This window comes from Marmota flaviventris, chromosome 2 (genome assembly GCF_047511675.1).
Source record: "Marmota flaviventris isolate mMarFla1 chromosome 2, mMarFla1.hap1, whole genome shotgun sequence".
NCBI classification, from domain to species: Eukaryota; Metazoa; Chordata; class Mammalia; order Rodentia; family Sciuridae; genus Marmota; species Marmota flaviventris.
Window position 1 is genome coordinate 173,103,286 of NC_092499.1, and position 26,871 is coordinate 173,130,156.

General features: G+C 44.2%; 1 protein-coding gene and 1 pseudogene across 3 annotated transcripts; both read right to left on the bottom strand.

The window, feature by feature from the left end:
• Window positions 1-3,655: 3,655 nt before the first annotated feature.
• Prnd (prion like protein doppel) lies at window positions 3,656-9,893 on the bottom strand. Of its 3 annotated transcripts, none has more exons than XM_071608783.1 (3): window positions 9,840-9,893; window positions 6,674-7,249; window positions 3,656-6,317 (listed from the first exon to the last, which is right to left on the bottom strand). In XM_071608783.1, the coding sequence occupies exon 2, from the start codon at window positions 7,236-7,238 to the stop codon at window positions 6,702-6,704; it is 537 nt and encodes a 178-aa protein (XP_071464884.1). In that variant the 5' UTR covers window positions 7,239-7,249; window positions 9,840-9,893; the 3' UTR covers window positions 3,656-6,317; window positions 6,674-6,701. The 3 variants fall into 3 exon arrangements, with proteins under 3 accessions (XP_071464884.1, XP_071464883.1, XP_071464882.1); XM_071608782.1 differs by having other exon boundaries at window positions 6,666-7,249; XM_071608781.1 differs by having other exon boundaries at window positions 3,656-7,249.
• An 11,770-nt stretch (window positions 9,894-21,663) lies between these two features.
• Window positions 21,664-22,850, bottom strand: LOC114107576 (heterogeneous nuclear ribonucleoprotein A3 pseudogene; annotated as a pseudogene).
• Window positions 22,851-26,871: the final 4,021 nt, after the last annotated feature.

Sequence of the window (26,871 nt, forward strand, 5' to 3'; positions counted from 1 at the left end):
CATTGCTCTCCTCCATACACGACCCTATCTCTGCTGCACTGAATGACTTTCAGCTCCCAGAATGCACCAGGGGCCCGCCCTTCCTTCCTTCCTTCCTTCCTTCCTTCCTTCCTTCCTTCCTTCCTTCCTTCCTTCCTTCCTTCCTTCCTCCCTCCCTCCCTCCCTTCCTTCCTTCCCGCCTGCCTTTCTCTCTCTTACAGTGATACTCTTTCCTTCTCATTTCTCTACCTGGGCACCCCATCTGTCTTTTCAGACTTGCCCTGTGTAGAAATCTTTCTTGCTTCTGCCCAGATCTAGCACAGCACTTTCGCATGCCACATGATCATTATTCATTTCCCCCTCGGGTGTGAGCATCTTGAAGGCAGTGGCAGTGATCCGTTCCTTGTGGTGTCTGTGCTGTGCTAGACCCGGGCATTAGCTAGAAAAGTTTCCAGACAGGGCGAGACTGAAAGAATGGATGGGGGTATCTTGGTGGAGAGATGGGAAAGAGACAGAATCATTGTAAAAAACCATCTGATACACCATAAAACTGGTGCCACCCAGAAAATAAGGACAGTGCCTCTGTCACTCACCATTAGAACTCCAGCAGAGTAGATGGGCATGTAGTAGGAACTCAATAAATGTTTGTGGATTGAAGGTATGGATGAACCCAGGAATGCCTTTGCTGAGGCAATCAAGGACATTAGCTGAAATGCTGAACATTAAAAAAACAAAAAACAAAACAACAAAAAAAACCCCCAACCCTATAATTCTAAGTAAAAACCATCTGCCAAGGCAGAGGAGGGCTAATGGCCTTGAGATGTGATATGAAGCCCAGCAGATATACAAGGGAGGTTGGAGCTTCACTGGTGAGACTCCAACAGTTGAATTTCTGGAAACATCTGTTTGCACAGGTCAGCATCCTTCCAGCTGAGAGGGCACAGGATTTTACAACACAGCAAGTTCAAAATTCCAGGAGGAACTTCTTTGATTCTGCTCTTCTGCCAATGACTCTAGAAAAGTCTGTTAATGTTGGGTGGGTGGGACCACTAGCCTTTAGTTATTCGAAGGGGGCCAAACACCTAGGAAAACCCACCCACCCTTAGCTCCTGCTCCTCTGTATTTCCCCCTGTACCCTGGGAGAACAGAGGTGATGGTATGATTTGGCTTAAGCACAGGGAGGGATAAATGACATTTAAGAGATGCCATAAACTCCTCCATTTTTTTTTCCAGTGCTGGGGGTTGAACCCAGGGCCTCATGCCCACCTGACAAGCCCTCTACCACCAAGCTACAACCCCAGCCCCATTTTGTTCTTGATTGCTAAGTAGCTCTGAGTTAAAGCAGCCAGTTAAAAAGATCCGAACCTTAATTAGAGATTAAGGCCAGAAATTCTAGCTCAACACAACTGATGCAGCTATCACAGCTCCAGACCCTACTTGGACCCTCTCCTCAGCTTTGTCCTTGAAACCCCTCTCCTTGGTGCTGAACTGAGCCCCCGAGGGCATAATGCCCTTCCCTGCTGGATGCTCCATTGCTTCAGATGAGCCTGAGCATTGAATTCTCCCCTGGGCATTCATGGATGGCTTTTCCCCTGCCCTCACCAGCCTTCCCCCAGCCCCACCCGTCTCCCTCCATCCAGTGAGGCCAGCTGTGTTAGTTCCTCTGGCCCCGACTGACTGACCTGCTTGTTTCTAGCTTCCTCTAATTCCTCTCTGGCCTCCTGCCAATTTCCTTCCACAGTTCACGGTCAAGCCTGCTGGAGTTAAAACAATCTGCATTGTTTAAGGAGGGCAATGCTTTTCCACAGAAGGGTTAGCATTAAAATTAGATGTGGAAATCCCAAGGATGGGCCGTGGTGGGAGGGTGGATGGAGGTTCTGAAATTCAGACGAGGGTGCAGGAAAGGAAACCTGGGAGAGGCAATGACTCTTAAGAATCAGAGGATGAGCAGTTGCAGGGGGTGGGGGTTAGCTTTTGTGCTGACCGGGAAAGTCCCTTTAGACAGAAGGTCAGCGTGTGGGGTTTATTTCATCCGGAGACTTCTCACACAATGCCAGCAAATCACCCTTCCATTCTCTACCTGTGTTCTGGGGCTCATTGTGAGAAGGAGATCTCAGGGCTTTGGTATCTAGTGGGCAGGATCTCAGTCCTCCCTGGTGAGACCCCCTAGAGTCCCTAGCCCAGGCAAAGACTCCCCTTCACCAATGGAAACAGCTGAGTCTTGTTATCTCAGGACGGGCCTTGCATGGCCCTGAAATAGAGGTGTCTCAAAGACACGTTTATTCCCATTGTGCAGGGAGCAGCTGATTAGCTCCCATTTCCCACGGTCACACATTCCCAGAAGCATGGCACTTGGCTCCTTTGCTTTCCACCAGGGAATCTGGGTGCCCAGCTGAAATGGGTTTCCTGCCAGCAGTGAGGAGGACCAGTCCTGTGCTTGCCTGTGACTCATGGCTTGAGTCAGGAGGGCAAACCTCTGGTCGGAGTCTGACCTGGCCACAGGGCTGCTCTTCAATGCAGTGGTGTCGGAACATCCAGGAGGGGACACTGCAACTCATCGTGATGCCACATCAGTGCAAATTTACACGGTCACTCTCCTGGAGGGTGTGGCCTGCCACCATGCTGCCTGTCTGCAACCATGTGGGTCCTATTGTCATTGTTTCAGTAGAGAACTGAAAAATGTACCATTCAGGAACACGTGGGCACCTTAGGGCCTCCTTGTCCAGCCGTGAAGAAGGAGTGAGGAGAAGCATTGTGGGGGGCTGAGAGTGAGATGTAACCACATCACAGGTAGGAAGTAGAGCTTGGGGTCCTGGCTCAATGGGCCACTCCCCTAAGCCAGTTACTGGCTATTAGACAGCTCAAGGTCGGTGTGTGGGCAGCTCAAGACAAATGTATGGCCACTACCCAGGACATACCACGCAGACCCAGAGGGTGGAGTTTCTCAATGTCGTCAGGCACAGCCTAGGCCAAGTGGGGCATGAGGGGGTCTGGTGAGATCTGATCATCTACCCAACCTCCAAAGAGAATGTGGGCTATCTTGATAGTGGGCTTGATGCCCATTTCCTTGAGCCTTGATCTAGAAGTCATTCTCACTGAACTACAGACACTTGCAAGTGCAATTTTACTATAAATTTGTCAAAAGGCCAGGGACCAACCTTCCCCTAGGCCCCTTGGTTTTGGGGAAATATGGAGATGTACAGACCCACCCTCCTCTTAGCAGAGAGCCAACATGCTGTCTGATGTGCAGGCTTCTCTTCAGATGTTTTCCTTTTAGAATGAGAAATGTTAACAGTTTTAGGATATTTCCAATGACCACTAGGATCAGAGTAACTTAGGAAGCTTTAGGTGTGTCCTTTAAAAACAAGATTCACAAGCAATATCTGTGGAAAAGGTGGCTTCTTATACTTAAATGACGTAGAAACCCTTCCAAGTTAATGCCATATGCTTCTGGTGGAAATGGGAGTTCTCCAAATATATGGAAACATTGTGGTCATGTCTGGTAAAGTCCAAATTACACACAGGCTTTGTTCAAGAAATTCTGTAAATCAATCCTGCAGAAATAAAAGCACCAGACTGCCAGGTTGTATTCATTAGGACATTTATTGTTTGCAGTGGCAGAAAACCAGGAAACAATCTGAAGCTTCACCAACAAGGAAATGACTTAATCAGCCACAGTACACGGTTGTGTAGAAGATTATACAGCAATCTAAAAGGACAGGTTAAACCTGCTAACAGTTAGTTGTTGACCCAGAGAGTATCAGGATGCCATGTTAAGATAGGAAGGGAAATTTCAGACAAATGAAAACTATATGTACAGTTATAGTATTTTTGAAAGGCATGAGACAAAAAACAAATCCTTGCTTATATATCTGAGCACAGAAAAGGGGTGGAGGCTACACCCCAGGGTATAAGGAGGGGTTAGGGATGGTGAAATGAGAAAACAAAACTCATAGGAATATTGAAAAAAAGAAGCATTGAGTGAAGTTAAGTAAAAATTTAGAAGGTGGACGTTCATCTGGGTATCAGTATCACAAATATGTACATTTCTATATGCAAATGGTTAGAGTAGGAGATTACAAGGGACATAAAAACACTGGCTTAATTAGAAGTTGGAGTTGTAGTCATTTTTTTTTTTGTTGTTGTTTTGGATTTCTGTTGTAATTTGAATGCCACTTTTATGATAAGCTTATATTTTAAAAAAGTCAACACCGAAGAACCCAGAAAACAATAGCTGGTGACATTATTCATGTTGGAAAATAACTGAGGATAACTGAGAAGCCTACAATGTCTTATGCACACGGAGGCTCCTGATAACCCTTGGCCAAATTGAAAAGCCAGGCTCAGGAAGTCCAAAGATGTTCAAGTACATATGGTTCCCATTAAAAAACTCCATAAGAAAATTTCACATTCAAATCACCATGTACCAAGGCACTTCATGCACCACTTATATCTGATTTGTGGGATCATTAATGAAATGAGAAAAGACAACCATCACAGGGAACAGACTCCCTCACAGCCCAAGTGTTTTCCCATCAGAAATGGAGTCATTTGCTAAAGTGGCTGTGTGTGCCCTTGTAATTAAAGTTGGACCCGGGAAGTTCAAAGGTCATCAACATCCCTCTACTTTTTCTTTCTTTATTGCCACTGTTAGTGTTAAAAAAATTGGAATGCAAGAAATAACCTCTGTGTGTTCTGTGCTTTTTTCTTGCTCTCTGGATCTAGAATGGGTGCAAGTGAGTGGAGCCAGCAGCAGCAGGAACCGCACCCCAGGTTGGCTCCTCTGCATTATTTGAGTAGAGGGCTGTCCTGATTGAAAGAGCGGGTAGAACGCTGCTTTGCTTCTCTGGTCTTCCCCGCCCTGCAAGTCTGTCTCCCATATTTCATGTAAAAACCTCCCAAATGTATCCTTGAGAAGAACGGATAACAGTGGGGACTCAGCACAAGAAGTACCGTTCTCAACACTCATGTGCTGAAAAACCCAAGATAAATTGTCTGGTGATGCACGTTCCTCCCCTTACAGATGTTCTTTAAAAGAGAACTGATAATATTCAGTAGCTGTTATCTCCAGTTATGGCTCAACAACTCCTGGAGTTCTCTGAGAGTCCCCAGAGGGCCTGTGGGAGCATCTTGGAACCTTAGATTCATTACTTTTTATTTAAAAGATATTCATATTTTTTTAAACTAGTAAGGAGGTGCATCAACTCTTGCTTAGGGTGGATATGAGTTCTTCATTGGGGCTCCCTAAAGAAATAGTTTTTAAAAAAGCCTTTTTTGGCAAATAATGATATTTTATAGTGATTATTAATTTACAGAGATTATGGCCCTTCTAAAGTGTTAAAAAGAATAATAGAGATTGTGGAAAGCATTATATAAGGGTGTATGTGTATGTGTGTAGACATATTTACATATATGTAAGGGTTTTTTTTGTGTGTGTGTGGGGGAGTTACTGGGTATTGAACCCAGAGGTGCTCTACCACTGAGCCACATCCCCTGCCCTTTTTATTTTTTATTTTGAGCCAGGGTCTCCCTAAATTGCCTAAGCTAGCCTTGAACTTGTGATCTTCTTGACTCAGCTTTCAGTATTGCTGGGATTATAGGTGTGTATCAGGGAACCCGACTATACGTATTTTTTTTACTAAAATTTTTATTGGTGCATATTAATTATATAGAATGGTGGGTCTCATTGTGGCACATTTGTTACAGCATACTTTGGTCAATTTCACTCTCCAATAAAGGGAATGTATTTAAAGATGTTCATATGAGTTTACATAAGAACATGCACTTAAGACTAGGGGAAACATTAGAAGCAAATGTGTCATTTAAACATTTTCTTTTGTAAATGCACAGACTATTGTAGGGATGGGAACAGCAGTCACTTACCCTTTTTGTGAAAAAGAATCTTACCCATTTTGGTGTATAGACACTATACAACTGTTATACATACCCTACTATAAAACTGGTCTGTTCTGGGAATTGGGTAGGAAATATTTTCTGATTTGTAGGCCTTTGTTTACTTTTATTTCTATTTTAGTTTAATTCCTTTATTATATTTTAGTTTCCGTAGGAGGATTCAACTAAACTTCCATGTATCAAAGTTCACAGTGGCAGGCTCAGGTTTTCCCATTTATTTCTAAAAGTGGAGCTTTCACAGTTTCATTCGAGAAACAAGGTTGGATTTAGGCTTTGCAAACCACAAAGCAATCATGAGACAGCTGTGGGATTGGACAGCACAGAAAACCTGAGATTAGACAGGCTATGGTTGATTCCTGACTCTGCCACTTTCCAGCTGTGTGACTCTGGGTGAGCTTCACTTCTTTGAGCTTTGGTCTCCTCATCTGTAAAAGAGGAACAACATCTAACTCTTTAAAGAGTTGTGGGAGGTATGGTGAAGTACTGAGCACAGTTCCTGATGAATTCTTGGATTGATTCACCAGTTGCCTAAGGTGGTGTACCAGACCCTCCACTGGGAGCTGAGAATGTATAATGAGCCAAACACGCCCCCAGCCGCCACAGAGCAGGCGGAAAATGGACACACAGACACATGCTTATCCCATACAAATACAGGTGAACACTTAGGAGTGATATTTGAAGCGCTGATGAATCACTTCTCTTTGGTACCTTCAAGACACATGTGGGTGTGGGGTGGGGGAGGACTGGGGTACCTGTCTCCATAGTCTGCTCACCGGCTCACCTCTATGGCCACCAGTCTCCTTCCAGGATTATTTCACGATGAGCCAAATGAAGACCAGCAGGCAGAGCATCAATGGCTGGTCCACGGAAAGATGGAATCCGGCTCCCCCTTCCAACCAGAAGTCGCAGTGCTTCACTGAGCAGAGCTCTTTGATCAGCCGCCACAGGACCCGCTGGTGAAGCTTATTGTCCTGTTTCTCCCGGGAAAACTCGGCCTGGTTTGCTGCCTGGGTAGCATTGATGCACTTGGCGATGAACACCTCCTTGGTCACGTTGGCTTCGGAGCAGCCGTCGTAGTAGATCCCGTCGGGGAACTGCCAGTAGTTGGCCTCGTAGTATTTGTTGCCCTCAGCTCCGAAGTCGATGTGGAGCTTTCGGCCTTGCTTGATGAAGGCTCCTGGGGGGTTCTGGGCTACCTGGGCTTCTGTGATCTGGACGGTGCTGGGCACAGACTTCCGGTTCCACTTGATTCTGTGCTTGATGCCCCTCGCCTTGATGGCGGAGAGATGGTTGAAGAGCAGGACGCAGACAACAGCCAACCCCCATGTGCCCAGGTGCTTCTTCATTGTGTCAGAATCTGCAGGAGAAATGGCCAGAGCAGTTAACTCTCCCCATTGGGCTTCCCAGCCTTCCCTCCACTCTTCCAAGTGCAGCAGACTTTTTTTTTTTTTTTTTTGGCATAGCACCCAGGGGATACTATCACTAAGTTATACCCTCTCAGCCCCCTCTTTCTTTCTTCCTTTCTTCCTTCTTTCCTTGTTTTTTTTTTTTTTTTTTTTAAATTTAAGACAGGGTCTACGTTGCCTAGGCTGGCCTCAAACTTGTGACCCTCCTCCTTCGGCCTCCCGAGTAGCTGGGATTACAGGCATATGCCACCAGGCCTGGAGTAGCAGATTTTAAGCAAATGAATGGCATCCTTGGACCATTTACATTTCCCCAGAAGCACTATGATATTCCCATGCTTGGGCTGCACAGAGTCCACTCAGATATCAGGTTTCTTTGCTTTTGCTGGGAATTCTATCGGCTCAGGGATAGAGTTGATCTTGACTTTCTCAGGCAGATAAGAAGCTGCAACTGGCAATTATAAAGCCTTTGAATATGCATGGGAAAATAAATGAGCTATGGTGCAAGGCATATAGGGTTTCTTTGGTTATCTCCAAGACTTTCGAATCAAGAGGTCCCTGGCAGGTAAAAGAGTTGGAATCAGGGCTGGGTTTGTGGGCTCAGTGGTAGAGCGCTCACCTAGCATGTGAGGCCCTGGGTTCCATCCTCAGTACTACAGATAAATAAATAAAATAAAGGTATTGTGCCCTGCAGTAAATAAATAAATAAATAAATAGTTGGAATCAAATGCTTCTGGTCATAGACTATAATTTTAGTCTTCCTTCTTTATTCTCCATTGCTCTAAACTGCACTGTCTCAGGCACATTCTGCCTCCATTCTAAGAACATCTCGGGTTGCTGATATTAAAAGGCTTTATGTAATGAGAGGAGGAGGGGGAGGAGGAGGAGGAGGAGGAGGAGAAGGGTAGAAACATAGTTAAGGCATCTCAGCCACTCCCTAAGTCAAGAGATGAAAATGTACTAGACGTATCTTTGTCAATCTCACCCCAGGGGACAATGTGCCCCTGATCATCCTTCTAGCTTTATTGCACTACTGTTAAGCCCTTCTGTGATATTGCCTAAGGTAATCCTTACATGGGATGGCTACATTATTATTCTTATTTTATAAAAGTATGAGAAGCTAGTTGTAGTGGTGCATGTCTATAATCCCAGCTACTAGGGAAGTTAAAGCAGGAGGGTCACAAATTCAAATCAAACCTGGGTAACTTAGTGAGACGCTGTCTCTAAATTAAAAAAGAAAAAAAAAGTTTTAAAGGGCTGAGGATGTAGCTCAGTAGGAGAGCACTTGTCTAGCATCCATGAGTGTTTGGGTTCAATTCCCACTACCAAGAGAAAAAATTGTTCTGGGATTCAGAGAAGTAAAGGAATTGGCCCAAAGCTGCACAGTAAGAGGTGGCAGATTTGAACTTAGCTCCATCTGGTGCTAACTCCCCATGCCACTAGCCGTGCCCCACTGCCCTTCAAGAGGGAGGTGTTGCTCACGTTTTATGCTGGTGGGCAGGATGTAAGCTGAAGAACTTGGCTCTTGAGGAATTTTGAGGGAAATGAGTTGAAGGTGAGGTTAGGAGGGTCTGGGGGAACAGCACAGGGATCCTGGGTCAAGGTGGCCCCAGGGCATCCATGGGGCTGCTGAGGTCAGAATATTCCCCCTACTCCAGATCTAATCCTGGTAGCTTGTCACATGTGGCTTCTGAAACTACAAGTTATTGTGAAAAGCCACCTCCCAAGTCCAGCTGGCTGGGCATTCTGGCACCTGGACCTTTGTCGTGTGACCCAGGGACAGGGGAGGGTTCCTATAGGAGTTCCTATAGGAGGCGTGCCGGAGCTGTCTTCTAGGACTCACAGTAGTGAGTCCACAGAGAGTCAGAGCTGGAGGGGGCAGAGGAAGCTTGCACAGCGCCTATCATACCCTCTACCACTCCCACAGCACCCTAAAGGGATTCATTCTCCTCTGTTAAAACTTCAACTCTGGTGTGACACTGGTTCTGTTAAAAAAAAAAAAGAAAAAAGAAAAAGTAAAAGGAAAAATGCAGCCTGTGAGCTCACCCAGTCATTCATCTCTGCAAAGTGCCTTCACTACCCATCCTTGCATGAGCACCCATTCCTTTCTGCCACTAACCGCAGTGAACTCAGACTGGCTTTCTCCAAAGAGATCTCCAGTGTGAAGAAGCATTAATTAGGCTCCTAAATAGGGGGGCCACACTCACATCATCATCATCAGCTTCTACCTCTTGGTAGGAAAAATCTTAAATAAGAAAAATAATATAATAAGAGTTCTCAAAACAACAACAACAACAAAACTTTGTTTTTATAGGCAAGGGTTTAAAGGCAGAAAAAAAAATCTCAACCAGCCAACCCTAAAGTAGCATTTTATTATAACATCGAAGCACAGAAATGCAAGGCCAGTGATGAATGAACAGGTGTCCCCTGACTGGGGACCCATCTTGGGATTAGGGAGTAAAGAGGTCACTACAAGATTTTAGTCTGGGTTAGAGATCGGATTAGAATGAGCAACCCTGATCCTGGAAATGCCTCCCCACGTACCTTGGATGTCTGCTCTGAGTGTGCTTCTGGAGCCACAGGCTGGAGCTATGCAGTCCTCCAGCTCACCGGCCAGCAGCCAGGCCCGCCCAGCTATATAGAAGCTGTGGGGAGGGGGGTGGCTTCTCTGCTGCCCTCCAAATATGGCAGCCCTTCCCTCCCTGGTAGGACCAATCAGGGGCTGCTGGGCCACTCCTTCATCCTGAGAAGGATGGACCTTCTCATTACCCTGGACTGATAGGAAACACGGGAAGATCTTGGTGCTCAGCAAGACCTGAGAGATGCCTTTAGAGCTGGAATTTGCTTTTTCAACTCGGTGGACCCTAGGAAGGCTGAGGCAGGAGGATCGCACGTTCAAGCCCTGTCTGGGCCACTTAGTGAAACTGTCTCAGAATAAAAAATAAAAAGGACTGGGGATGTAACTTAGTAGTAGAGCACCCCAAAAGCTTTCCATAAATATCTTCAGCATAGGGGGCATGTCTACTGTCCTTCCCCTAAAGACCAGACCAGCCTCTGACAGCAGAGGGGTCTCTTCCAAGCAGTGCCTGTGGTCAGTTCAGAAAGAAGGTTCCACAAGTGTGGAAAGGGAGCTTCATTTTCAAAGGGTAGGTGGGAAAGCAAGACTAATGAATGGGCGGAGGGACAAAGGAGGACTTCCAGCACTTTGGGTTGCTTGGGGCCATGTAGGAATCCTTGAATTGAGCCCAAAGGCCAACAAATTACCCATCTGTGGGAACCCAGGAGGCAGAGCTAGAGCCAGATGGAAACCAACCTTGTACACAGAAGGTGAGGACCAAGAGTGAGGTCCCTGGAGTGCTTGATGCCGGGTACAGTGGGGAAGGGAGCTGGAACCTTTCTTGGGGCTTTATGTGGCATGAGGATCAGTTATTTTAATGACTATCTCAGGGTGTTATACAGAAAGAACTTGCTCAGATGTCCCTGTTCTGATCATTTCTGCAAGGTAAAATCAAAAGTGAATTTTGGTAACATTTGCCTGCAAATATAATGCAATCTTGATCCTGAATGGACCCCATTGACTCATTCCCTTCAAAGCTCTGCTGCAAATCAAAGTAAAATGTTGTTTCTGGGATGGTCAGCAGATGGCGCCAGAGGAGTTTACAAGGACTGCAGCCTAGGGGTGGGAAACCTCCGAGCTAATGCTGCGCTGCAGAGCTTCTGAGCTCCAGATGGATTTGGGGCCTCCATCTGGGCCTTTCTTTCTTGTCTGCTTTTAGTTTTAAAAATTATTTCAATCTCTCCCCTTAAAGAGATGTTTTTATTTTGTTTTAGAGTCATGTGCTTTTTGTGTTTGTGAACACATAAAACACAAACTCATTGGTAGTGTAATCCATCTCATCCTTCCTTATTTGCAAAATGCAGAGGAGAAGGAAAAAGAAATCTAATAGTTCATCCCCCAGAAACCGGTGCCAGTAAAATTATTATTATTATTATTATTATTGGTACTTGAGATTGAACTCAGTGGTGCTTCACCATTGAGACACACCCCCAGTCCTTTTTATTTTTATTTATTTATTTTATTTTCAGACAGAGTTTTGCTAAATTGCTCAGATAGGCCTCCAATTTGTGATCCTCCTGCCTCAGCTCCTGATTTGCTGGAATTACAGGTGTGTGCAACCATACCTGGCAATTTTGTTCAATATGTACATGCTTAGCATCATGATTAGGACTTGCTTGATGTGTTCAGAGCTGGAAAAGACCCAGAATCATCTAGTCTAGCTCCTTTGCACTTCAAGGTTACAGGTCCGGATAGACCCAAGTCACTCAGCCAGACACCAAGCAGGCAGTGCAGCCCCAGCAGGCCCATGGCTTCATTCTGAACTTGGTGTCCTGTGCACCCTGCTGGTCCCACTAGACACCATTATCTCCAGCCTTCTCACCCTCACTTTCTATTGCTTTTCTGAGCAGGGCTTTGTCCAGAGAATGGTGGGAGTTTGGTTTGGAGCTGATGAGGCTGCAGATTCCTCTTGTTCGTAAACAAAGGCTGTTCTCAGAGGCAAAGAGGAGTGTGGAAGATTGAGGGAATGCTCAAGAAGAAGGGAGGAGCTCTGGGAGTGCCAAGGAGGCAAGAAAACCGATACATATGCAGAGAATGCCAAGCTGCTCCAGTACCACCTGGCTATCCTGTCTGTGAAAATGAACAGCCAGGAATTCACATGGGGACATTGGCTTCTTCATATGAATGGAGAGGCCAGAGCCAGGGGGATTGTAATTTCTGGCTTTGAAAGCACTTACACACAAATAAAGTGTTAGGACGCCACCTCCCATGTCGAATCAATGTACCCAAGCAGGTTTCCTTGTGGGAAAATCACTTATTGAACTTGTTCTGTTGCCATAGGAGCTCATGGTCTAATGATAGAGAAATAACAGAAAGGTCTAATAGAATATTAGACGTATAGTGGTCTAAACGGCTGCTATGGTCTGAATGTTTGTGTCCCCCTATAATTCATATGCTGAAATCCTAGCCCTCAAGGTGGTTGTATTAGGTGGGCATTTGGGCCAGGCCTGGCTGTGCACACCAGTAATCCCAGTGACTCAGGAGATGGAGACAGAAGGATTGCAAGTTCGAGGCCAGCTTCAGCAACTAAGCAAGACCCTGCCTTAAAATAAAGAATAAAAAAGGGCTGGGGATGTAGCTCAGTGGTAAAGGGCCCTGGGTTCGATCCCCAGTACCCCTACTCCCTAAAAAGGAGAAGGTGATCATGATAGTGTCTTCACAAAAGGAGTCTGAGAGAGCTCCCTTGTCCTTTCTGTCATGCGAGACAAACAAAAGACAGTCATCTGTGAACCAGGAGAAGGCCCTCACCAGACATGGAGTCTGCTAGCATCTTGATCTTGAACTTCCCAGCCTCCAGAACTATGAGAAATAAGCTCGTGTTGTTTATACGCCACCCAGCTTGTGGTGTTTTGTTATAGCTCTTCAATCAAATTAAGATGATAGATATACTCATTTTTTTTCCCTTGAGGTGTTAGGACAATATCCACACAGAAATGTGCATGCATTCTAAATGCACAGATATAAAATATAAAATATTACACATTTTTACAAACTGAATACAAAGTGCATCCTGCATTCAGATTAAGAAACTGAACCTGCTCATGCCTGTAATCCCAGCGACTTGGGAGGCAGGAGGATTGCAAGTTTGAGGCTAGCCTTAGCCTCTTACTGAGACCCTATGTTAAAATAAAAAGCAAAAAAGGGATGGAGATGTGGCTCAGCAATAAAATGCGGTAACTGAGCACTATAGCTTTCTCCAAGCCTGCTCCTGGCTCCTTCAGGTCACTAGCCCCTTCCCTATACTGATTATAGTTCTGATTCCAACACAACAGATTGATTTTTTTTTTACTTTATATAAATAGATTAATATAGAACATAATCTTTGTGTCTGTTTTTTGCTCAGATTTATATCTTCAAGATCCACTCACCTTCTATGCGGTTCATTCCGGTATGAGAATGTTCCTGAGTTTATCATTCATTCCCACTGATGGGCATTTGGGGGTTTTCCAGTTTGGGCTCTTGTGAATAGTGTTGCTGGAAACATTCTTGCCCATTCCTCTGGGTGGCCGTATTTCTCTTCAACATGTACTTTTGATAATGGACTTGCTGGGTCATAGAATATATCTACATTCGGCTTTTATGTTTTTCGAGTTTTAATTACTGCTTTGTGCAGAACTTAAGAGTCACCTCCCTCTATAGGTTGTCCACTCTTCTCTTCATAAACATGGTCACACACTTCCACATGGGTTCCCATTGCACTGGGCACATAACCTATTGCAGTAGTTATCTGAGGAATCCCGTTGCTGTTCATGTGCTGTACTGATGAAACACATTCCTTCCATTTCTGTGAGCTCTAAATGCATCTAGATTCCCTTTGTCTCCTCTTTAGCAGTGACAGGGATGAGGACAATATTGTCCAATCTGCAAATAGCTCAGAGCTACCAAGGCAGGCTGTGTGCCAGGGGTCAGGCCCAACACTCCAAACCACAGCAGGTTGGGATATAGAGAAGCAGCAAGAGGAAATCTAATGGGATAAATGTGACAGTTTCACAGTTGGTTGAGAGAGAGAGAGAGAGAGAGAGAGAGAGAGAGAGAGAGAGAGAATCCCGCAGGCAACACAGTGAAGGTCTGTCACGGAGATAGTTGATATTTCATGACATAAAGTTGTCTAGCTAGAGGCAAGATATGAACCCACAGGGTGACCACAGCCTGGAGAAACAAAGGCTGTGGGCACCCAAGAGCCATTTCCTCTGTGCCCTCTGCCCTGCCCTGGTTGGCTGTGAGGCAGGGAGGGGTGGAGTGTGGGGAACCGGAGGTGAGTAAGGGAGGGAGGTGAGGGCCTTGTGGTGGCTTCAGAGGGAGGGCGGAAGGCAGACATCACCGTGTGCTTGTGAAGGAGGACATTGGCTTATAGAAGAGAAGGCTCCGGTTTTACGGAGCGGTCTGTAGGGTGTCCAGAATGAAGTGGCCCAGGAGAGGGCGGACTCCCACCTCAAGAACGCCAGTTGCCACCATTTAAAAATTCCTGATTCAGCCTCCCCATTGCCTTTTCTCATTCTATTTGACGTTTGTAAGAACATGATTAACCTGATAAATGGATCTGCAGCTTGTCTTCTCTCTCTAAACAAGCAGGAAAAGGTCCAAAAACAAAAGGCGGCCCCCAGGATGAGGTCACCTGGAACAGTGAGTGGGGACAGCTCTTATCTCAGAGCAGTGACATCTTCATTACCCAGGGTGATTTTTATCCTCAGGGGAGTCCTTCAGGGTCCTGCGAAGGGAGCAGACAGGAGCCAGAGACCCAGTGCTAATTCCTGTCCTGCCATGCTCTGTCTGGCGTGACATCAATTATCTCTATTAGGGGACAGCTTTGGCCGTCAAGGTCTCATGGAAGGCACCCTCTGCCTTAGATGATAAATGATGCACTTCCTGGGCATCTCTGAGGGAGGCCTAAGTTCACACTGAGAATTGATTTTCACCTCTGTGCATGGGGTATCATGCCTGCTTCCCCGCCATTGTCTCCGCTGGTGTGGATGAAAGCTGATCAAATGCTGCTTGGCACTTGGAATTGCAGATTTCCACATCCTTCCCCTGAAAGTTTATTGTAAATAAACTAAGTAAGGTAAGGTCTAAAAACTGCTTTGAATACAGGGACCTGTGTTTGCACGTTAATTAAGCCACAAAGACTAATAAAGCGATGGCTGTGACAGCAACTGGCAAAGAACAAAGAGGTTTGTGCTAGGTTGGGTCTGGGATAGTGTTGGCTGTGGGGGTGGGGGAATCAAAGCACCTTCCAGATGGGTTGCATTTAGTGGGGGAAACTACAGCCCCAGCTGCAGAGCCAGGAAGTGCAGGAAGAAGTCCCTTTTTGCTAGTGGTTGTTGCAGTAGCTGAATCTGACAAGAGATGGGAACTGGGGATCCAAAATTTTATATACTCCTATTGGGGCCAGGGATGTAGCTTAGTGATAGAGTGTTTGCCTAGCATGCCTGAGGCCTGGGTTTGATCCCCAGCATGGAAAAAAAAAAAAAAAGGCACTTGGAATTGCAGATTTCCACGTCAGAACATGAACACACCATGAGTACAAAATTCAGTATATTTTCATAAACTCAAGACTTTTATTTAACCAGGAGATTATTCACAACCCTTAGAAGCTCAGTGATAACCACTGTATTGACTTCTACCATCCAGGCCAGTCTCACTTGTCTTTTGTATTTTATACAAATGAAACCATGTGATATGTATCCATTTGTGGCTGGCTGGCTTCTTTTGTTAACATTTTGTTCATGAGATTCACCAGTATTGTTGTCTAGGATGCAATTTTAAAATTCTCATTTGGGTGTAGTATATGGCTGTGCAAATAGACCAGGATTTACTTATTTATTCACCTCTTGAATAGAAGATGTTGGAATTGTTCCCAGTTTGGGGCTATTGTGAACACAGTTGCTATGAAAATTCTGTGCATGTTTCTTGGTGAATATAAGCTCTCATTTCTCTTGGGCAAATACTCAGGAATGGAAATGCTGGATCACAGGAGAGATATTTGTTCATCTTTAGTGAAAACTGCCAAACACTTTTCCAAAGTTGTTCAAAACCAATATCCATTCCACTGTAAGAGAACTGTTTGGGTCACAATGACCAGCCACAAGCCAGGTCTCCTGTGTAGATTTTAAAAAATTCTCCCCATGACCTTATAAGAAAGGCAATTGATGGAGAAGTGATGTTATGTTGTTTACACAATGACAACAGTGAAAAATTATCATAGATCTAAGTGCAAAGTTTACAGGTTAGGGGACAGTGGTTGCAGGGGTTCCTAACCTAGAAGCCAGTTGTCCATGCTAGAATTTGGAAAATACATGAATGTGGATCAGAAAAACACAATCACATCAGCAGCAGTTCTGGGCATTTAGCTCAGGGATAGAAGCACTTGCCTAACATGCATGAGGCCTGAGGCACTGGGTTCGATGCCCAACACCACAAAAAAAGAATGCACAGTCACAAGCCATTTGTGACTATAATGCCACTTAGAATCACAGATTTTTCATGCCACATTACAGGTCGAGTGTCAAATTTTTCCAGTTTTCTAGGGGCTAAAGGAGTTCTCAGGACAAGGATTTTCAGTGCCAAAATGGGAAAGTAATGGACAAACCAGGATGAGTTGGCCATCGTAATGCATAGCATAGAAGATCTTGAAATAGCCTTTGCATTTATTACCGTAAAATTATGATAGTTATTAGGGCCACCAGTAGATCTTAGTGAGTTTTTTGATCTTTTAAATTTAAGGAGTATTACATTTTGATAACTACTTTAATTTAAATGGTTTCTTTGGTAACCTGTGTATATTTTATTTTATGTGCTTAAAAACATTATCTTCAGCAAGATCTGTAGTCTCCACCTGATTGACAAAGTGTTGGTAGGGATACACGGTTCAGTTGGGTCTTGATGTATACACAGGAGTTTGCCAGCTTGAGATAGAGGGGAGAGAAGACATTCCAGACTTTCCAGGTGGAGGGGACAGCAAGAAAAATGGAATGGGAACACTTTAAGGGTGTCTCTAGAGGACCGGTATGGTTTGAATACTTGTCCCCTCCAAAACTCTTGTTAAATTTAATCGCCATTTTAACAGCATTAAGAGGTAGGACCCTTAGGAAGTGATTCATCCATGAGGGCTTTACCCTTATTATTGGGATCGGTGCCCTTATACAAGGGCAAGTTTGGCTTCCTCTTGCATCCTCTGCTCTCGTGCTTCTGTCCTGTGATGAGACAGCGAGAAGGCCCTCATTTATACCGGGCGCGGTGGTGCTCACCTGTAACCCCAGCAGCTCGAGAGGCTGAGACAGGAGGATGGTGAGTTCAAAGCCAGCCTCAGCAAAAAGCGAGGTGCTAAGCAACTCAGTGAGACCCTGACTCTAAATAAAATATAAAATAGGGCTGGGGATGTGGCTCAGTGGTCAAGTGTTCCTGAGTTAAATCCCCAGTACCCCCTCCTCCAAAAAAAAGATGGCTCTCACTAGGTGCAGTGACCTTGATCTTGGACTTCACAGCTTCCAGAACTGTGAGCCAATAACTTTCTGTTCATTATAAATTACACAGTCTCTGGCATTCTGTGATAGCAGCACAAAACAGATGGGTAGGTCCTCTAAGGAAAGGATTCATGTGAATGTGAATGAGGAGGGCCGCTCTTGGAGAGAAGCAGGATGATCCAGCTGAACCTTCACAGCCACACGCACTGGCACCGCATTGTCCTTGGTTTGAAGGATTGACTAAGTCTCTTCTTTCACTTTACCTGCCACCTGGAAATATTTTATATTTTCCAACCAAACATGTATCAGCGCTCCCTACAATCTTCTCTGCTTCCCTGACCCCAGGTGGAAATGACATGCAGGTGTGAGAGGACACAGAGGGAGGGGAGGAAGACCAGGTAGAAAGAGAAGCCAACGTAGGCAAGGCCAAAGCATCACCCACCTGACTCAGACAGCATGTCCCCTTCTTAAAAATTCTAGTGAGGTCTCGGAAGAGGGCAAGCAGGTGCAGGTGAGTGGGACAGGAATGCACTGTGGGAAGACAAGAAGCTGAGGCCCAGGTGAGGGCCTCTGTGTCACCATAGCTGGCATTCACCCCACCCAGTCTCACCACAAGAGAAGGGCGCGTCCTGACTCATCTGCATAACTTCCCTGTGAGGTAGAGGAGGAACAGCTGGGCAAGAGGAGCAGTTGGGGAAAAAGGTGAGGTTTTCTGGTGAAAGAAAGGTGGTGAAATAGTCTATGGGAGGAGTAATCTATCATGTAGTGGAAAAGGCAGTCACAAGACTGGCCACAAAAACTGGTACATGAAGTCATTTCCCAGGCCCCGGAGCATGTAGGAATGCATCATTCATTCTGAATCCAGAGCTGTTTCCTGAGGAAATTTTAGCATCTATCTATCTATTTTTTAAATATTTATTTTTCAGGTGTAGTTGTACACAATGTCTTTATTTTATGTATTTTTATGTGGTGCTGAGGATCGAACCCAGTGCCTCACACATTCAAGGCAAGTGCTCTACCACTGAGCTACAGCCCCAGCCCTATCTATCTATTTTTGATACCATAGATTTAACCCAGGGGCCCTTCACCATGGAGCCACATCCCCTGCCCCCTTTTCTTTAAACTTTTATTTAAATACCTTTATTTATTTGTTTGTTTTTATGTGGTGCTGAGGTTCGAACCCAGGGCCTCACATATGCTAGGCCAACGCTCTACCAACGCTCTACCACTGAGCCACAACCCCAGCACCCCTGCCCTTTTTATATATATATATATATATATATATATATATATATATAATATTATATTTAGTGAGACAGGGTCTCACTAAATTGCTTAGGGCTTCACTAAATTTCTGAGAATGGTCTTGGACTTGCAATCCTCCTGCCTCAACCTCTTACCTTGCTGGGATTATAGGCATGCACCACTATGCCCAGCCCCAGTCCTCCCTCTCCCTCTCCCTCTCCCTCTCCCTTTCTTTCTTTTTTTCTTGGAATGAACTCAGGGGTACTCAACCACTGAGCCACATCCCCAGCCTTTTTTTTTGTATTTTATCTAGAGGTAGGGTCTTACTGAGTTTCTTAGGGCCTGGCTAAATTGCTGAGGCTGGCTTTGAATTCCTGATCCTCCTGCCTCAGCTTGCTGAGCTGCTGGGATTACAGGCATGCACCACCACACCCAGCAAAATTTTAGTGTTTAACACTGAATAAAGAGGACTGCATTTCCACCAGAATCGGCCCTTCTCCACTCTTGATGCCAGCAGGTCTTTGAAGCATGACAGATCACAACAGGGCAAGTAGAATTTAAACTCAGGTACTCTATGATTAAACACTTCTCTTACCCTCTTCAAGGTCCAAAATATCATATTCCATGGTCCGGCTTTCATTGGCATAGCCTTTGACCCAGTGGCCAGAAAAATCTTCTGGTCCAAGTGTTTATGAATATGATGGAGCCCCGGCTGTAAGTGCTTCTGAACACACTGATTTCTGAAAAACCTGTGAGAAAAACAAGTGGGCAGCAATGTTCTCATAACAGATTAACCTCAAGTAAATGCCTAAAGCTCCCCTACCCTCTCATTACCTTTATTCCTAGGTAGGTAATTCTATGCTTTAGAAAAAAATAGCAGCTTCTCTTGAGATAGCATGATTCATATAACATGAGCTTCACCGTTCAAAATGTATTTTCAGCAATATTTAGAGTAATTCACAAACTTGCTCGTGAGTTTCCACTATCTAATTCTAGCACATCGGTATCACAACAGAAAGAAGCCCCCTTACCCATCCCCAGTCACTCCCCATTCCTCACCTCTCTCCAACCCCTGGTAACCACTCATCTACTTTCTGTCTCTCCAGATTTGCTGATTCTGGATATTTCATCTAAATGGATCATAAAATATATGGTCTTTTATGATTGGCTTCTTTCACTTGGCCTCTGGTTTTCCAGGTTGTAGCATGTAACAGCACTTTATTTTTTTTTTATAGTTGAATAATATTGTATGGTCTATGTGGGTTTATAACAAAGGCTGCTCTTCACCCTGGAGGACAGTATTGTTCTTCTACTTTATATTACTATGACAATCTGGCAGGTGCTTAATGAAATATTTATCTTGTCCACATACTCTTTTAACATTTTTTATTTGTTCATATGCTCTTTAGGGTGGTTGTGTCAAAAGCAAACCCCCCCACTCCATTTCCCTTTTTTATTGCTTGTTTTGCTTAGGACTTTTAAAACCAAGTAAAACTCTTGAATTCAATGTTCATCTACCAAAGAAAGAATAACAGCAGGGCACATACTTAGGGCTTGAATGAAATTTTAAGCACAAGCTGGTGCAAAACAGTAAACATTGGTTTTTGTACATATGACCTTGTTATTTATAACTCTTCTCAATCATGGTCTTCCAAACAAATCTATAACTCACACCAACACAATTTTGGTTGAAATATACATAAAGAATGACAATGTGTTCTTTGGGAATTTAAGAAAGAACCCAGGCTATCCAAATTTGGAATTCAGGCCTTTGGGAAGTGAGAAGCTTGTGCTAAGCAATTATGCTACATTTCTGCTGCATTAAGTTATTTTGGACAATTATACCTAAACTATCCTTGGTTTATTCAGCAAAATGTATAGGACAAAATCAGAAAAGCATGCCAGCCAGTTAAGGGTTCAGTAGCATGATTTTTGTTCTCTTGCTATGAAAGCTTTATCTGGGGGGGAAATTAAACCAAGGAAAACAAGTCAAGATGTATGAGCCTCATGTGCTTTAAAAAGAAAACAAAAGCAGGTACTCACTAATTTGCTCCAGAGCAGGATTAGTGGACTTATATCTTTAAAAAGTTAACAATGATTTTTAAGCTGGGAGGGGGAAAACATCCACTACCCTTTATCAGAATTTAAATAGAGGGCAGCAGACATCATTTACACCCAAAAACTATGGCAGCAGTTTGAATGTGACCAAGGTAAATGTAGAACGGAGATGTTCTAAACACTGCTAGGACTCAGCAAATCTAACACACTGAAATCAAGATCACATTGTGAAAGAAAATGCACAAAAAACAAATAGGAATTTTGAGATTTTTCATTTGAAGGTAATCTTAGTGCTATCAAATTCACAAATGCGCTAATTTGAATACCCAATCCTATTTATCTAAAACACACATTTTAAACATACAAATATCTATTCTCTCCACATGTCAGCGCTCATTCATATTATGGTTTGGAAATGGGGAGAATAGATTCCCCTTAAACTGCAAGTCAGCAGATGTTTCTTTACAGTTAGCTTTAGCAAAAGTCATACAAAATAGTAATTAACAATGATCTTCTTTGCTGTTAACTCAGAAGGAAACACCTTCAAACTGCATTTTGTTAGAGTTTCTGTACTAAAATGTAGAAAAACTGAACTACACAAATATTGAAAAGTTAAAAATTCCTTAATTTTTTTATTCCTGGTACCACTACCACAATTTACAGGGCAATCAGTACACCTGATGTAATGAAAAGAGAAAGAAAAAGCTACAACAGATAAAAGACCTCAGGAATGTACATCTAATAGACACTACATTGCATTAATCAATAGCTGCACTTTTTGCAAACTGTGGCTATGACAGTCCTGAACAAGAAGGGTTTCCTGTTTAAGCTGCAGTAACTTTTCTGACTATGGATCACTGTTCCTTCTGTGGTAGATTTTTACATTCCTCTAATGCATTTGAAACAACTGTCTCAAAGTAACCTGAAGCTTTCCTGACAACTCCTCACTCTCTCTCCTGCTAAGAACTGTAGTCCTTTTCTGCTGTTTTTAAGACTTTCTGCTACAATATCCACCACTTCCATCACCAGATTCATAACCACCATTATAGGAACTGCCAGAACTTCTTCCACCAAAACTGTCCCCCTTCATGGGTCCATAATTTGATTGCTGTTGTCTGCTGTAATTTCCAAAATCATTATAGTTCCCACCAAAATTTTCTCCTTCATTGTAACCATCATATCTTCCTCCACCACCATATCCACCACCTTGGCTTCCATATCCCGGTTCACCACCACCATTGCCTCCTCTACTACTATAACCAGGACCACTGCCGTAGTTTCCACCATCACCTCCAAATCCATTATATCCACCATCACCTCCTCTACCATAACTACCTCTGCTGCCTCCACCTCCACCACCATAGCCCCTCTTCCACCAAAGTTTCCTCCACAGCCTATGTTACCTCTACCACCTCCAATGTTTCCTCCACGACCCATGAAGTTGCCAGATCCACCTCCACGACCTCTTTGTGATCCAGCAGACTGTATCTCTTGTTTAGAAAGGACCTCTTTCACTTCACAATTATGCCCATTAATACTGTGGGTATTTCTGAATAACAATTTTGTCAACTGTATCATGATCATTGAAAGTTACAAAAGCAAATCCTCTCTTTTTCCCACTCTGCCATGTCTTCCATACTTTTCAAAGTAATCTCTCAAATTATATTCTTCTGTATCTTCTTTAATACCACCAACAAAAATTTTCTTCACTGTTAGATGGGCACAGGCTGTATGGAATCCGCTCTAGAAACAGCTCTCTTTGGTTCCTCTACACACCCGTCAACCTTGTGTGGCCAAGCCCACATAGCTGCATCCACCTCTTCAACAAAAAGTAAGTCACAAAGCCAAAGCCCCTGGAACATCCTGTTTGGGGGTCTCTCATTACCACACAATCTGTGTGCCCCATTTCTTAAAACGTTCTCTTAAACTATCATCCGTAGTTTCAAAGCTCAGACCACCAATTAACATCTTCCTCAATTGCTTTGGATCTTTTGGATTGTGCCTCCCCCCATCTCCCCCTGGAGTAGGGCTGGGGGGCCACCGGGCAATGGTTTTACCTCCATTTTGAGACCGGACTCGCCTCTTCCAACTCGAGTTCAATATCAAGATGGTAGTTTTTGACAGGCATTTCCCACAACTTGCCCAGACAGAGCCTAACAGCTTGTCCTGGTTCATTTGTCCTGGTTCACATCCTGGCAGTTACTGGGAACTGTGGTAGCTCAGGCTGGTTGAAATCACATGTGTAGCAGAGCTACAGTGCGCCTCTTCCTTAGGTGGTCAGTGAAAAATCTTAATCTTAAAATTCTCCTGCTGAGAATGGACTCATTCAGACTTTCTCTGGGGAATCTGGGCTAGTCTGATCATGTAGTCATTTGTTCTTTTCTTTATTCATCAAAGGTCCAGAGGAAACATCAGCTCTGCCATGTGGCGGGCTAATTGGAGGCTGAAGAGCCTCCTTCTGGGCTGGTCTGGTCTGGTCTACACTAAACTCACTGTCTGCATGGTGCCACAAGAACAGCAACCCCACTGCAGGTCAATCACTTCCTGGAAGGTGGTGTCCAGAAAGGGGCCTTCAGATTGATTGGTGAGAACAGGCTTTCTCAAAGAGCTGGAAGAAAAGGAGAGAAAGGAGAGAAATCGTCTTTGGCTAGAAAAAGAGATTATCCAGGAGAAAGGGGAAAAATAGTCTTTAGCTAGAAAAATAGATTATGGTTCTCTAGGTCTGTTGAGTTTGGACAATGGCCAAGCCAGCTGGCACACAGCAGGGAAGGCCTTGGGAAGGTGAGTTTTGGCCATGAAGAAACCTGAGTGGACACATTCGCCATGTGGGGAGCTATGATGAACAAGGTGGTGGACATGCCTAGCAGTATGAAGGCAGAGGAGCTGGCCACCCTTCTGTGGCATCCATTGAATTACAGTGGACACTCACTGCTTCATTTAATTAGCTCATAATTGGCATAGTTCTATGCCAGGTGTGTTTGCAATGTATTTGTGTGTAGGAGGAGCATTATCTGGCTTAGTGTGTTGGATCTTTATGGATGTGAGCCAAATTAAATAAATTTCGTAGATCATGAAACACTTCACTTGATGCCAGATATGGGAGCATCGAGGCTGGATTCCTCAGGATCCATTTCTAGAACTGAAACATTTCTACTTGCTCTGCAATGGGCACTAGGAGGTAGGCATTCTTGGCGCTGCTAGGGTCAGTGCCAGTCAGCAACCCATCTGTGCACGGATATACAGTGACTCAGACAATGGTATCTTTGTTATAAAAGGTGACAGAGTATATGGATGTGGGGTCTCCATGAGGCCCTCAAGGTCCTGGGAATGCCTTAGAACTGGACTGGAAATGACACAGATATACCACTAGGACATTTCTAAAAAGATGGTGCCTGGGGCTGAATTATGTCCCCACAAATTCACATGCTGAAGTCCTAGCTCCCCAGTACTTCTTAATGTGACTGTCCTTGGAGATAGGGCCTTTTAAGGGGTGATCAAATTAAAACGAGGTCATATGGATGGGCTGTAATCCAATAAGACTGAAGTTCTTTTAGGAAGGGGAGATTAACACAGAGGGAAGACCATGTGAAGACAGAGAGCAAATGGCCTCCATGTCCAACTCTTAAGTATCACCCAGAGCACTGACAAAGAATTTCCATGGTGTATTTTAGGGGAGACTAATAACTGTGTGCCCTTGGGCAAATGACTGAATGAAGACTTTGGATGTCAGCTTCCTAAATTGGTGATCGTTATGGAGATCTGATAAGACCAAATATGCTAAGTGCCTGGCATCCTGGCCAGGAGGGTGCATACCATGAGAGGAATTAAAAATAATAGTTACTGATCTTTTTCTCATTATAAAAGCAGTATTTGTTCACCAGATGTGTTAGTCAAAGTCCTCCAGAGAAACTGAACCAGAAGAGAGAGAGAGAGAGAGAGAGAGAGAGAGAGAGAGAGAGAGAGAGAGTGTGTGTGTGTGTGTAGAAGGGAATTTTTTTTTTTAAAATGAGAAATTGGCTCATGGAAGTTCATTGAAGCTGAGAAGTCCCACAATCTTCTGTCTTTAAGCTGGAGAATCAGGGGACCTGGAGGTATATTCCAGTTTGAGTCCAAAGGCCTGAGAACCAATAATGATGATGGTATAAATCTTGGTCCAGGGGCAGGAGGACACTGAGGTTCCAGCCAACACAGGCAGACAGGACAAAAAAAATGGGGGTGAATTCTTCCTTCCTCCACCTTGTTCTATTCAGGCCCCTAATGGACTGAATGTTGTCCACCCACATTGGTGAGGACAATCTTCCCACTCAGTCTACTGAGTCAAATGCTAATCTTGTCCAGAAACATCCTCACAGGCACACCCAGAGTAATCTGGGCACCGCTTGACCCAGGCAAGTTGACACATAAAACTATCCATCAAACTGTGAATTTTTTGAAATATATAAAAATAATGCAGAAGGAAATAAAAATCACTTGTTGTTTACCACCCAGCTGTAACCACTGTTAACACAAATGCTTATATATTTCTTGTATTTGTTCTTCTGGATATTTGTATTTTTTAAATTTCTTTGCTTTATAAAACATACCTTTAAATTGGGTGCAGAAGCAACTCAGGAGACCGAGGCAGGTGGGTTGCAGTCAAGGCTAGCCCTGGCAATGTAGCAAGATCCTGTTTCAAAATAAAAAATGAAAAGGGCTGGGGTGGGTAGCTCAGTAGTAGGGTATTCTTGGATTCAATCCCCAGTACTGAAAAATAAATAAATAATAAACAAAATAAAACAAAATGTACACATACTGCTCTTATAGATTTACAATCTGATTTTCTTTTAAAATTCTATTACACATGCTTCCTCATGTGATGAATATTTTTTTAAAAGCATTATTTTTAGTCTCTGTGAAGCATTCTATTGCATGAAAGCACTGTATACATTTTTAAAATTTAAATTGTGATTTTCTAGCCAGACATGATGCACCCTTCCAGGGCATACCCCCAGTGATCCACCTTCCTCTGGCCATACCCCACCTGCCTACATGGTGGCACCTGTAATGCCAGAAATTCAGGAGGCTGAGGCAGGATGATTGAAAGTTTGAGGCCAGTCTGGGCAACTTAGTGAGACCCTGTCTCAAAAACAAACAAACAATAACAAAGCAAACCAGGGCTGGGAATGTAGCTTAGTTATAGAGTTACCCTGAGTTCAATCCCCAGTACCACACACGCACACACAAAGAACGGTGATTTACATACTTTCTAAAATTGAACTGATGTGTCATCGGTGCTCCTGCGGGTCAGATCTTAGAAGCAAGTGTCAGTGGTTTTGTTAGTCAGCTTTGCATCACTGTGACTAAAGCCCTGGAAAAGAAGAACTTAGAGGCTAAGTTTATTTTGGCCTGCAGTTTCAGAGGCTTAGTCCCTAGTTGGCCCAGTTCATTGCTCTGGGTCTAAGGTGAGGCAGAATATCATGGCAGAACCGTGTGCAGATGTTTGCTGCTTACCACTTGGTAAGGAAGCAGAAGGAAGGGAAGAGGCTGCAGGGAGGATGTACCCTTCCAGGTTACTCCCCCAGTGACCTACCTCCATCTGCCTATAGTGACCACCGAGTTGGTTCATTCAAACTAGGATGGGCTGGTTAGGTGATAGCTCTAACAATTAAACAATTTCACCTCCAAACATTTCTGCATTAACACAGGAACTTTTGGGGGTTGCCTCATATCCAAACCATATTTTCAGGACTTGGAGATATTTGTAAAATATCACTGAATTCCAACATCCTGGATGCCTGGAATGTGGTTTAGGAACAGGGCAGTGGGCTCTGAGCAGAAGCCTGGGGTGGGGACCTTTAAAGCAGTGAAGGTTGGGTCCCCTGTCCTGGGTCTGAGGACCATGTGGAGAAGCCAGTGTCTCAGGCAAAGGGTGTGGTCTGACCCAAGACGGTGTGGAGCAGCGATAGCAGCACTATCAGGCATCTGAGGCCTAACTTCTGGCCCCATTTGGCTTTCAGAACTCAGGTAATGGCAGATAGGAAGCAGCAACCCTAAGAATCAGCCACATACTCATGGGACAAGAAGCAGAGACCTTTTTTCATAGGTCTTTGGTTTTGAAAGGAAGTGCCTCTGAGAAATTCTCAGCATAATTCTGCATCTATGTCTGGACAGAAAATGGCTGTATCTATCTCATATATGCCACCCTGAGCCCTGCAAG